Source organism: Podarcis tiliguerta (genome assembly GCF_965153285.1).
Source record: "Podarcis tiliguerta genome assembly, chromosome: 4".
Classification (NCBI taxonomy): domain Eukaryota; kingdom Metazoa; phylum Chordata; class Lepidosauria; order Squamata; family Lacertidae; genus Podarcis; species Podarcis tiliguerta.
Window position 1 is genome coordinate 7483689 of NC_139537.1, and position 13708 is coordinate 7497396.

A 13708-nucleotide genomic window follows, 5' to 3' on the forward strand; every position below is an offset into this window, starting at 1 on the left:
TCGAGCGCTGCCTTGCAAATGTAAAGGGAGACTCTTTTTCTCTTTCCGTTGCACAGCTATGACGGGGTGCCTTTCCTCATGCATGACAAGACGCTACGGAGGACGACGGACGTGGAGGCCGTCTTCCCAGAGAGGGCCTACACACATTCTTCCATGTTCAACTGGACAGACCTGGAGATGCTGAACGCCGGTGAATGGTTCCTCAAGGTATGTGGCCGAGTCTGGAGGGTGGGGTGGGTCTCCCCTGCCCTTGCTTGCTTGCTTGCTTGCTTGCTTTATTCAATCAATCAATCAATCAATCAATCAATCAATCAATGGTGGTTGAAGCATTAGAGGGCAAGGCTCTGCTTCCCAAATTGGCCTTTCCAAACCAGCCTGGTTGTCTCCTTCGACACGATGGATGCTTTTGAGAACAGAACGAAGCACCCCATTAATCAGCTTGAAAGACAGAGAGTGATCTTGAAAACGCCCTTGCGTCTTGGAGGAAGGTTTCCCCTTCATCCTCTTTCTCCTCCTCGCTTTCAAGAAAGCTCGTGATGTGCAAAGCATTTTTTTGCTGCCTCCCAAGATTCTTTACAAGATGCTTTGTCAGGGGGGCTGAGGGAAAAGAAAAGTTTGCAGAAACGAGTTAACGTGTCTCGTTGGTTTTCCGGAACGGGCTTTTACGTCGTGCGAAAGCTCAAATGAAATCCGGAAATCAATGGCCAGGGAATAAGCTGCCGCGTGGATGGAGCCTAAAAGATGGCTTCCTCCAAAAATAAAAATGTTGGCTTCGAAAGCGATAACGTTGAACGCTGGTCTCTCTGTTTGCTCCCCCTTCCCTCAGAACGATCCCTTCTGGACCGCCCAGTCGCTCTCCAGTTCCGACTTTGTCAGAGCCGCCAACCAGTCCGTGTGCAAGCTGGCCGAGATGCTGGAGGTGGTCAAGGGCAATGCCACCATCCTCTTAAACTTCCAGAGCTTGCCCCGGGACCACCCTTACTACAGCGCTTTCATCAACATCACCCTGGAAACGGTCCTCACCTCGGGCATCCCTCAGCAGGCTGTGAGTTCAACGTCACTTTTGTAGGTAGATGCTGAATAATGTTTGTTGGGGCTTCTGCTTCAGTTGGAGAAGCAGAAACTAGAGGTGGGCTTGGGAGAGGCTCATGGCAAAAACAAGCTTTTTTCCGGGGGGGGGGGGTGGCTGTAGCTTTCTGGTGAGTGAGCAACGTCCCCCCAAAACCTGCCCCCTGCCCCACACAAAATGCACCTTGCTCATCGCCGCTTGCTTCCGTCCTGAGTATAGCGGGGGCTGGACGGACTAGATGTTCCTCAGGGATCCCTCCTGATTCTATGAACTTCCTTTTTGATGTGCCTTGCCTTCTCATTGGCTGCATGGTCCTAGCCAATCGGGAGCACGTAGTCATGGTGATCAAATGGCGACTTCATTGAGGGTGAATGAAGATTTTCCTTGCCCTCCCTGGGATTGGCCTGGTTGCTGGGGATTCTTCTTCTTCTTCTTCTTCTTTTTTTTTTTTTTTTTTTTTTTTTTTTAAATAATATTTATTAAAATTTTTCAAAAAATGCATAATCACTTATGGGACTCCCCCCTTCCCCCACCCCCACCATATTCCCATTTCACATTGTTGGCCGCACAAATTCCCCTTTCAAATTAAAGCTTAATTTGTTTTACCCTTAATAATAATAAACAACCCAATGTTCTTTCCCCAGGACCCACCCCCTTTCATTCCACAATTTCCATTTTTGATAAAAAAAGCACCCCAGATAATAACAATAGAAAAGGTAAAAAATAAGAGATATAATGAATAATAAAAAAGAAAGACCAATTCAACAAAAAAGAACAAAGTTGGCAAGCCTTTGGAGTTTTAGTTCTCCCCCCCCTGTCCCCGGTTTAATTTCCCCCTGACCATCAACCCCTAGTATCTGCCTGGAATTCTTAAGGCCATAAATCACAACTTTTCCCCAACTCCAGCTGGCTTTCCCTTTTTTTTTTTAAAATTAGAAATAAATTTTTTGATAATCAAAATTATTATTATTATTATTATTCTCCAAAGCTTTAACTTCAGTCTTTAAGAAAACTGTAGTAAAACTCCCTCCGTTGTTCTTTCCGGTTTGTAGTCTAATTTCCTTTTGTTCCGCTGCTTAAACGTTGTAATTCGCAAGTTTGGTAAGTCTGCAGGGATGGTTGTTGTTCAGGGGCAAAACCTTACGTTCAGTCCCTTCCTTTCTTCAATAGAAAAGTCTATTGTCTCCTTTAAAAAAAAAAAAAAAAAGAAAACACCCTGCAGACGAGATGTTGTTTCCGTTTTGCAGCTTTCCCAGAAGGTAACCAGTTCTGTAAAATTCCATTGGTGTTTTTCCACTTTCCCAGTCCTTGTAATGTCCCGAAGCTCCTCGAGGGGGATTGTTATAACTTTGTTTCCTCTAGTCCAAAAGTCAAGTTGTTATCCATATTCGCCATTTTGTATCCAGATTTTAACAAATTGTAGCAAATTGAAGCAAATTTAACCAGCCAAGTTCTCATAATAAAATCCACTCCACTTTCCGACTTTGACAGCTATTTTGAAAACTGTCGAACTCTCCGACTCCTTTCACCAGGCTCTCTCTTCAATCGCCCCGGTTCCCAGGGGGGGGGGTTGTGTTTCCCTTCTCCAGTTCCTCCTCCAGCACAGTTCTTGTAGTTCCCCATCGTGGAATTGTAATTTTTATCAGCAATGCAAGCCTTTTTGGGTCTTGGTTTCCCCGTCTTTGTTTTAGACAATTTACAATAGGGAGGGGACTGACTTCCTTTTTGAATCCCCCCCGCTCGTATCCAATTCGAAAAAAAAATTCCTTTTTTCCTCCTTTTGAACCCGATTTCCAGATTTACTCACGGGTTATTGTTGAAAAGTCCGAATTTTCAATGGAAGAAGTCAGCGCTCTCCGCCGGATGGCATGCGGCTGCGCTCAGCAGGGGAAGCAGAGGACTCAAGGCACCACGCTTCTCCCCGGCACCCGATCCGTAGCCTTTAAAAAGGCTCCTTCACGAGTCGGGAGGGCGCTAACGGTGCAAGCCGAGTCTCCATGTCCACGGCCTCCGTGGCCGTGGTTTCTAAGGGTCCCCGCATCGCCGGTGCGGTAGGACCCAGCCCCTGCCGAGCAGACTCCCTCCGGAGCTCGGAGGGAGTCCGCCATTCGGCGATGGCGCCAACCCGGAAGTGCTTCTTCTTCTTCTTCTTCTTCATCATCATCATCATCATAGTAAATTTATTTATACCCTGCCCATCTGGCCGGGCCTCCCCAGCCACTCTGGGTGGCTTCCAGCGGGATATTAAAAACACGATAAAAGATCAAACATTAAAAGCTCCCTGAACAGGGCTGCCTTCAGATGTCTTCTAAAAGTCAGGTACAGTGGTACCTCAGGTTACCGACGCTTCAGGTTACAGACTCCGCTAACCCAGAAGTAGTACCTCGGGTTAAGAACTTTGCTTCAGGATGAGAACAGAAATCGTGCTCTGGCGGCGCAGCAGCAACAGGAGGCCCCATTAGCTAAAGTGGTGCTTCAGTTTAAGAACAGTTTCAGGTTAAGAATGGACCTCTGGAATGAATTAAGTTCTTAACCCGAGGTATACCACTATAGTTGTTTATTTCCTTGACATCTGGTAGGAGGGCGGTCCACAGTTTGTTGTTGGTGCCATTGTCAAATCATTCCAGAGATGTGTCTCCTGCTGAGATCTTCCCTCATCCTGGAGCAGCCGTCTTCTGAGTGACAGCCCTCCACTGATTATAGTGTCCCTCCTCTTTGAATACAGTTCAAGACACAAACCATTTCGTGAAGGTCCATTCAATGTGGTTCATCTCTTTCTGATCTCTTCAACCTGGGATATCCGGGCAGCTGGGAGGCATCTGCCTAGAGCAGTGGGTTGGGCGGTGAGATTTCCATGTGCCCTTAGATCCTGGCACTGTGGTCTAAACCACTGAGCCTCTTGGGCTTGCCAATTAGAAGGTCAGCGGTTCAAATCCCCGTGACGGAGTGAGGTCCCATTGCTCTGTGCCAGCTCCTGCCAACCTAGCAGTTCGAAAGCACACCAGTGCAAGTAGATAAATAGGCACCACTGTGGCGGGAAGGTAAACAGTGTTTCTGTGCGCTTTGGTTTCCATCATGGTGTCCCGTTGTGCCAGAAGCGGTTTAGCCCTGCTGGCCACATGACCCGGAAAAGTGTCTGCGGACAAACGCCAGCTCCCTTGGCCTGAAAAATAAGATGAGTACTGCCGGTGCCAGATTTACGTATAAGCTAAACAATCTATAGCTTAGGGCCCCACTCTCTTGGGGGCCCCCCCAAAAATTAAAGGAATAAAACCTTGGATGTACATTTCCAAAATATAAGATAAAAATCAAATCAAATAAAACCTACATACCGCCACAGTGTTTTGTGTTGTGTTGGCTCCTATTAGGTCCATAAATCATCATATATAGCATATATTCCACACAAAAAACAGTGACCGTTTGTTGTTGACATAGGACAGCTGGAGATATAAAGGGCCCCATTTCCTTCAGTAGCTCAGGGCCTCATTAAACCTAAAACAGGCCCTGAGTACTGCAACCCCATAGTTGCATTTGACTGGACTTAACTGTTCAAGGGATGCGGGTGGTGCTGTGGTCTAAACCACAGAGCCTAGGGCTTGCCGATCAGAAGGTTGGCGGTTCGAAACCCTGCGACAGGGTGAGCTCCCGTTGCTCGTTCCCTGCTCCTGCCAACCTAGCAGTTCGAAAGCACGTCAAAGTGCAAGTAGATAAATAGGTACCGCTCCGGCGGGAAGGTAAACGGCATTTCTGTGCGCTGCTCTGGTTCTCCAGAAGTGGCTTAGTTATGCTGGCCACATGACCCGGAAGCTGTATGCCGGCTCCCTCGGCCAATAAAGCGAGGTGAGTGCCGCAAACCCAGAGTCGGCCACGACTGGACCTAATGGTCAGGGGTCCCTTTAACTTTAACTGTCCAGGGTTCCTTTGCCTTTACCTTTTACCAAACAGCCTTTCCAGTTAAGGGTGTGAGAGTTTTGTTGTTGTTGCTCGCCGCGTTCAATCCTGAAGCATCTCGCACACCCACATATGGAGCAATTAGCTTGGGGGACGACTCCACATTTAATTTCCATCTGTTCTTTCTAAGAACACCGGCAGCCAGTTTCCAATCCGACGTGCGTCTTGCTCCACCGGGTCCTCGTTCAAAGAAGCTGCCCGCTTCCATCCTGTCAGCCTTTCCTGTTCATCCACCCCCAAAAATAACCTTTTGGAGGCAGCGTTTGTGCTTCTAGCTTGGTTTAATGCTGCCTGATGAGGACTCAGGTTCTATCCACAACGACATCTTATTATTTTGTTACATTGCATTACATTAGATTGGCATCCCTCCATGAGCTCAAGGTCGTGTATGTAGCTCTCCTGATTTTATCTTTACAACAACCCTGTGAGGTAGGTTAGGCGGAGACGGAGCGTGTCGGGTACTGGGCGTCCCAATCTGCCAATTTGGAAGGGTATAAATTCAGCCAGAGATCCCCTCACTGCCAAACGAAATCCCCTCACTGCCAAAGGACAGAGGAGGTGAAACCTCTGGATCTGGCTATAATTGTACAGCGAAGGCTCTAGATGCACCTTTGGACTGAAAAGACCAGATGATTCTTAGCAATGGGAAATAATTTCAGGTTGGAGAGAGGGAGAGGAAAAAAAGATAAAGTATTTGCACTGATCTTTATCTTTCTCTCTCTCCAACCTGAAATTATTTCCCTTTGCTAAGAATCATCTGGCCTTTTATTTGCACTGATTGAACGCGGGTGGCGCTGTGGGTTAAACCACAGAGTCTAGGACTTGCTGATCAGAAGGTCGGCTGTTCGAATCCCCGCAACGGGGTGAGCTCCCGTTGCTCGGTCCCTGCTCCTGCCAACCTAGCATTTCGAAAGCACACCAGTGCAAGTAGATAACTAGGTACCACTGCAGTGGGAAGGTAAATGGCATTTCTGTGCGCTCTGGTTTCCGTCACAGTGTCCCGTTTCGCAACCTAGCAGTTTGAAAGCACACCAGTGCAAGTAGATAAATAGGTACCGCTCCGGCGGGAAGTAAACGGCATTTCCGTGCGCTGCTCTGGTTCGCCAGAAGCGGCTTAGTCATGCTGGCCACATGACCCGGAAGCTGTACGTCGGCTCCCTCGGCCAATAAAGCGAGATGAGCGCTGCAACCCCAGAGTCGGCCACGACTGGACCTAATGGTCAGGGGTCCCTTTACCTTTACCTATTTGCACTGATCAGGAAACCACACTCAAGACTGCTGTGACCGGATACGCAATGGTACGTTTACATAATGCAGAAATGTTCCAGAATTTTAAAGTGAAATATTTGCACCAATTTTAAGCCGTGGTTTTGAGAAACTGTTTTTGCTCCTTGAGCGAGGAGTGTGATCTTTTGAAAAGCAATGCCAACCATCGAAAAGCTTTTGCAGCCTTGACCTCTTGGTAATGGCTGCTCTTTTCTAACGCTAGAAAAGTGCAACCTGTGAAGAAGAAGAAGAGTTTGGATTTGATATCCCGCCTTTCACTCCCCTTAAGGAGTCTCAAAGCGGCTAACATTCTCCTTTCCCTTCCTCCCCCACAACAAACACTCTGTGAGGTGAGTGGGGCTGAGAGACTTCAAGGAAGTGTGACTGGCCCAAGCTCACCCAGCAGCTGCATGTGGAGGAGGGGGAATCGAACCCGGTTCCCCAGATTACGAGACTACCACTCTTAACCACTACACCATACTGGCTCTCACCATGCTGTGCTGCTGATATAAGTAGTACGACTCATGCAACACGCTGGTGACTAATAGACACACAATAATTACCAAAATAAGTATACATTCTTTATCAATCTTCTGAGAAAAATACAAAACCTTGTGCAAAGCCGCAGAAACTTGCGAACTGTCCAGTCTAAGATGAACTTATAATGTCTGATTTCAATAGATTTTCCAAATATTCTTTTCTAACGGCCACTGCTACTCGGTTCCTTTCGTTTTGTTTTCTGCCCCCACAGGTGATGTGGTTGCCCGACTCGGACCGCCGATTGGTCCAAGAGGTCGCCCCGGGTTTCCAGCAGACCTCTGGCGTCAAGGCTGGGGCTCAGCCTTTGAGGGACAGAGGCTTTCAGAAGCTGAACCTGCGCTACACCAAAGTCACCAGGGACGATATCAGGTATGCTGTGGGCTTTCGCTCTTCCACATGCCTTTGGTCTCGTTCTCATAAGCATCCTTATCTTTCTGGACTGTACCACTTTCGGCCCGAGGGAAGCTTTCATGACGGAACGTTTCTCCCATATTTTTTTTTAAAAAGAGAAACGTAAACCGACACCCTTGCTTCTAGAAAAGTAGAGTGTCAGGGAAGGTAATGTCTAGATTTGGCTTCTCCCTGATGCGCTGGCTTTCTGAGGTCAGGGGAGCCTGCAATCTACATGAATTATGACCAGGGGTGGGGTGCTAGTGTCACACACAGATCATCGTTTCTCCCACCAAAATATCTAGGGAAATCAGGAGGGGTTTTGCAACATAATGAAATTGTGGAATAAATTCCCCAAGGCAAGATGTTTTGCAGGAGGTTGAACTTTGGGTACATTCCAGCTCTCCAGTTCTGTGATTTTGTGACTCCTGCAAGCTTTCCTCAGTGAAGCAGATTGCAGAATTGACCTTCTTGTTAGCAGAGACGACGACGGCCCTGAACAGAGCTAGCGGCGGAGGAAAAGGCCTTTTGACAGGGGTGCCTAATGATGACTAAAGGGCTGCGGAGACAATTGCATGCCTGGAACGTAATGGATGGCTTTGTGAGGCTGCCTCTAATATCCTCTTTGGGCCCTTTGAGAGACAAGCTCCAAACCACTTGCCACGCTCCTTATCTCTCCGCAGCCGCTGCTGTTACCATGGAGCTGTGAAGAAGTCCAAGGTCCCGGTTTTTATTTCAGAAATTACTTTGTGCGCAAAAAAACAGCCCATTAATAGCCTTTGATCCGTCCGTCTTATCTTTGGACGGACGTTGGCCGGGACACTTTCCGAGAACAACGCGTGGTTGCGGTTTGCCGATTGGGGAATAATATTTTGGGGATGTAGATCTGGAGCAAGTGAAGGCATTTGTTTTGCAGCTGGATGAGAAACGTTTGCTTCTCAGCCTCGTCGTGTTTGCTTGTTTGCTCCCTCAGGGGGTTGAACCAACATTTGCGGGTGCTGCTGTGCCCCTCAGAAACCCACAGTGCACGAGAGACAATTTGCTCAAATCATTTGCCTGCTCAAATCAACTCTGCACGGGCTCAGTGTCTCCTGTATTGAACAAAATAAATAAATTCCTTCCAGTAGCACCTTAAAAAGGTAAAGGGTAAAGGGACCCCTGACTATTAGGTCCAGTCGTGACCGACTCTGGGGTTGCAGCGCTCATCTCGCTTTACTGGCCGAGGGAGCCGGCGTACAGCTTCTGGGTCATGTGGACAGCAGGACTAAGCCACTTCTGGAGAACCAGAGCAGTGCATGGAAACGCCGTTTACTTCCCACCGGAGTGGTACCTATTTATCTACTTGCACTTTGACGTCCTTTCGAACTGCTAGGTGGGCAGGAGCTGGGACTGAACAACTGGAGCTCACCCTGTTGCAGGGATTTGAACAGCCGACCTTCCAATCGGCAAGTCCTAGGCTCTGTGGTTTAACCCAACTAAGTTTGTTATTGGTATGAGCTTTCATGTGTATGCACACTTATCAGAAGAAGTGTTGTTTATCTCTTTGACATCTTTACGTTCCACAGGGCGGGTGCCACTACCAAGAAGACCCTCTGCCTGGTTCCCTGTAGCTTTGCTTCTCACAGTGAGGGAACCTCGGCACTGGACCTCAGTGTCCAGGCTGAACAATGGAGGTGGAGATGCTCCTTCAGGTCTACTGGGCCTTTGTGGCCATTTAGGGCTTTCAGGGTCAGCACCAACAGTATGAATTGTGCTCCGAAACGTACTGGGAGCCAATGTAGGTCTTTCAGGACTGGTGTTCTATGATCTCGGCGGCTGCTCCCAGTCACCAGTCTAGCTGCTGCATTCTGGATTAGTTGTAGTTTAGATATCCCTTGAGGCAGCAGGTATATTCAGAAGCAGAGTACCCTCAGGTACCAGACACTGGGGACAGGCAGGGCAACGGCCTTCGTTGCTGCCTTTTTGGCGTTCTCCCTCTTGAACCTTGGTGATATGGCCTGAAGCCAAAATTTGACTCCCCCCTCCAGCCCTCACCCAGGCTTGGGGAAGGAAGCATAAAAGCTCTTTCAGGGTCTCAGAGCCCTTCACCCTCCTTCTTAAAGCCCAGTAAGCAGTTGCCCAGCTTTGGGAAGGAAGAGGAGGACCCTGGGACCTTGTCAAAGCCCTCATATGTCCTGTGGCGCTGTGGTCTAAACCACTGAGCCTCTTGGGCTTGCCAATCAGAAGGTCAGGGGTTCTAATCCCCGTGACGGAGTGAGGTTCTGTTGTTCTGTCTCAGCTCTTGCCAACCTAGCAGTTCGAAAGCACACCAGTGCAAGTAGATAAATAGGTACCACTGTGGCAGAAAGGTAAACGGCGTTTCCGTGCACTCTGGTTTCCGTCATGGTGTTCCATTGTGCCAGAAGCTGTTTAGTCCTGCTGGTCACATGACCAAGAAAGCTCTCTGTAGACAAATGCCGGCTCCCTCGGCCTGAAAGCGAGATGAGCGCCGCAACCCTATAGTCTCCTTTGACTGGACTTAACCATCCAGGGGTCCTTTACCTTTTATCTTTACCTGCCTCCTTCCCAAAGCTGGAGAAGTGCTTACCAGACTTTGAAAAGGTACCACCTCAGCCAGTGGTGCTGCCCTAAAACGGCCTCTGTTCTCTGATGTGGTTCTCTGACGGCAGAATCTGGGACCAGACAGAACCCAGCGTCCCAACGAGATCCAGCAAATGCCATTTTGACGTTCTTCTACGCTTTTTAAGGCCCGTCCTTCTCTCCGCTCTGGTCTCTCGACAGGGAATATGCCGTGGCGAACCTGAGCGTCAATCTGTTTGTCGTGAATGAGCCTTGGCTCTACTCTGTCCTGTGGTGCTCCGGGGTCCAGTCCGTCACCTCCGACAACTCTCACGTCCTCAGCAGGCTGCGTTCCCCAGTCTGGATGATGGTAAGCAGGGCTTGGGCTTTGCATCTGTTCGTTTCCAGGCGTATGAATGTCAGGAGGAGAAGCAGCCTGCTGGAACAGGTCTGCCGAGTTGTGGGCATCCGAGGGAACAGAATGCTACAAGGTCCAGGACTGATAAAAGAAAGCCCTTTTTCACACAGCACGGAGTTAAACTGTGGAACTCCCTGCCACAAGAGGCAGGGATGGCCATGAACATGGGTGGCTTTGAAAGAGGATCGGACAAATTCATGACAGAGGAAATATAATATAATATAATATAATATAATATAATATAATATAATATAATATAATATAATATAATATAATAAACAATACAATACAATACAATACAATACAATACACAGTGGTACCTCGGGTTAAGAACTTAATTGGTTCTGGAGGTCCGTTCTTAACCTGAAACTGTTCTTAACCTGAGGTCACACTTTAGCTAATGGGGCCTCCTGCTTCTGCCATGCGATTTCTGTTCTCATCCTGAGGTAAAGTTCTTAACCCGAGGTACTATTTCTGGGTAACCTGAAGCATCTGTAACCTGAAGTGTCTGTAACCCAAGGTACCACTGTAATATAATTATTTACACCCTGCCCATCTGGCTGGGTTTTCCCAGCCACTCTGGGCAGTTTCCAACAAGAGATTAAAAATGCATTAAAACATCAGTCATTAAAAACTTCCCTAAACATGGCTGCCTTCAGATGTCTTCTAAATGTCAGGTAGTTGTTTATCTCTTTGATCTCTAATGGAAGGGCGTTCCACAGGGCGGGTGCCACTACCGAAAAGGCCCTCTGCCTGCTTCCCTTCACTTCTCGCAATGAGGGAATCGCGAGAAGGCCCTTGGCGCTGGACCTCCATGCAGGGTTGAGACGCTCCTTCAGGTCTACTGGACCGAGGCCGTTTAGTGCTTTCAAGTTCATCACCAACACTTTGAATTGTGTTCGGAAACGTACTGGGAGCCAATGTAGGTCTTTCAAGACTGATGTTATGTGGTCCCGGCGGCCACTCCCAGTCACCAGTCTAGCTGCTGCATTCTGGATTAGTTGTAGTTTCCGGGTCACCTTCAAAGGTAGCCCCACGTAGAGCGCATGGCAGTAGTCCAAGCGGGAGATAACCAGAGCATGCACCACTCTGATGAGACAATCCGAAAAGGGCTCTCAGTGGCTACTAGGTGCTGCCTCCACAGCAATGCTTTTGCAGCTCCTTCCCCCGCCCAAAGAGGCCACAAATACTTATGATTGTTTTTATTATTTATTAAATTTGTATACTAACCTACGTCCGTAGATCTCAGGGTGGTTCATAACACAGAAATGCAAGTTTCAAAAACCCCCACAAAATACACATTGAAAACAAGAACGAAACCGATACCTGCCTGCCACCCGCTTCAAATGTAGGGCCAAAAGCTCCAGTAAAAAGGAAAGGTTTTGCCTGGTGCCTTAAGCTAGACTAGAGAGCACCAGGTGAGCTTCCCTGGGGGAAGGGCATTCCACAAATGGGGAGCCAACGTTGAAAAGGCCCCGCTCTCGTGTGGCCACCCGCTGGACTTCCCATGGAGGGGCTCAGGGAGAAGGGCCTCATAGGATGATTGCAGGGTGTGGGCTGCTTCTTATGGGGAGGACCCATAAGAGTCCTTGAGGTCTTGAGCCGCATAAGGCTTTATAGGTAAAAATCAGCACTTTGAATGGGCCTCAAAACATCATCGACGAGGCTGTGGTTCATACAGGGCTTACCTGGGGTTATCTTCTTGCTCCGACACACATGCACGCGATTATACTTCTTATAAAGAGAAAGGGGATAGACCTCTACTCGGGTCAAATCCATTTGTTGATTAAAGGGGGGAAAACAAATTGATAGTGCTCGCAACTTCTGCTGCTGCAGCTACCAGTTTAGTGGCCCAGGGCGACACCTAGTGGTCGCGAAAGTGCTTCTTCTTAGAATCATAGAATCATAGAGTTGGAAGAGACCACAAGGGCCATCGAGTCCAACCCCCTGCCAAGCAGGAAACACCATCAGAGCACTCCTGACATATGGTTGTCAAGCCTCTGCTTAAAGACCTCCAAAGAAGGAGACTCCACCACACTCCTTGGCAGCAAATTCCCCTGTCAAACAGCTCTTACTGTCAGGAAGTTCTTCCTAATGTTTAGGTGGAATCTTCTTGCTTGTAGTTTGGATCCATTGCTCCGTGTCCGCTTCTCTGGAGCAGCAGAAAACAACCTTTCTCCCTCCTCTATGTGACATCCTTTTATATATTTGAACATGGCTATCATATCCCCCCTTAACCTCCTCTTCTCCAGGCTAAACATGCCCAGCTCCCTTAGCCGTTCCTCCTAAGGCATCGTTTCCAGGCCTTTGACCATTTTGGTTGCCCTCCTCTGGACACGTTCCAGTTTCTCAGTGTCCGTCTTGAACTGTGTTGCCCAGAACTGGACACAGTACTCCAGGTGAGGTCTGACCAGAGCAGAATAATTCATGCACAGGTATTTATTTGAGCCCAGTCTTATTGATTGGTTTGGTAGATTAATAAATTAAAGCTTTGGATCAGGGGTGGTTTTCCAAGGGCTGCCTTGACCTGTGGCCAATACTCTGGCGCCTGAGTGTCAAAGTAGACATGGTCGAAGTGTAAAACTGAGCATGGTCCTTTTTTGAAAAAGCAAATATTGGGTAGGGGGTCATGGAAACCTTTTGGCAACGCAGCAGGAAGCCTAGGGGAATTATCATATATATATTGATTGATCAATAGGTATAGATATGGAAATATTTTGGGGGGACTTGAGGGCTGCAATTTAGTTTGGCTTCATGGCATCAGGCAGCCCATATAAGCCCTCAGTTAAATTTTAAAAAGTTTCCTGTTTTAAAAATGAAGTTTGAAGGATCTTGGGAGCCACAGAAGACCTCTTGGGGTCTAGATGCCATGGCGTAAGCCCCCCTATCCTTTTGTTTTAGAGCTGTGAATTAAGGACACGGTTTTCGAAGCTGCTTCGCTCCTGGTGTTACTGTAAGAGAAGGAATAATAATAATAATAATAATAATAATAATAATAATAATAATTTATTTATACCCCACCCATCCGGGTGGGTTTCCCCAGCCGCTCTGGGCAGCTCCCAACAGATTAAAAACAGAATAAATCATCAAACATTAAAAACTTCCCTAAGCAGAGCTGCCTTCAGATGTCTTCTAAAAGTCAGATAGTTGTTTATTTCCTTGACATCTGATGGGAGGGTGTTCCACAGGGCAGGGGCCACTACTGAGAAGGCCCTTCCTGGTTCCCTCTAACTTCACTTATCACAGGGAGGGAACCACCAGAAGGCTCTCGACGCTGGACCTCAGTGTCCGGGCTGAATGATGGGTATGGAGACACTCCTTCAGGTATACTGGGTTGAGGCCGTTTAGGGCTTTCAAGGTTAACACCAACACTTTGAATTGTGCCTGGAAACATACTGGGAGCCAATGTAGGTCTTTCAAGACCGGTGTTATGTGGTCTCGGCGGCCACTCCCAGTCACCAGTCTTGCTGCCACATTTTGGATTAGTTGTAGTTTCCGGGTCACCTTCAAAGGTA

At 48.0% G+C, this 13708-nt stretch overlaps 1 protein-coding gene across 2 annotated transcripts in view; it reads left to right on the forward strand.

The window, feature by feature from the left end:
- The window catches only part of GDPD5 (glycerophosphodiester phosphodiesterase domain containing 5), a 169191-nt gene that overhangs the window by 142563 nt on the left and 12920 nt on the right, over window positions 1–13708 (forward strand). For both annotated transcript variants that reach the window (XM_083436532.1, XM_083436533.1), the window contains exons 10-13: window positions 57–207; window positions 827–1045; window positions 7038–7195; window positions 9998–10145. In XM_083436532.1, the coding sequence (XP_083292658.1) occupies window positions 57–207; window positions 827–1045; window positions 7038–7195; window positions 9998–10145 (676 nt within the window). The remainder of the gene's footprint in view (window positions 1–56; window positions 208–826; window positions 1046–7037; window positions 7196–9997; window positions 10146–13708) is intronic.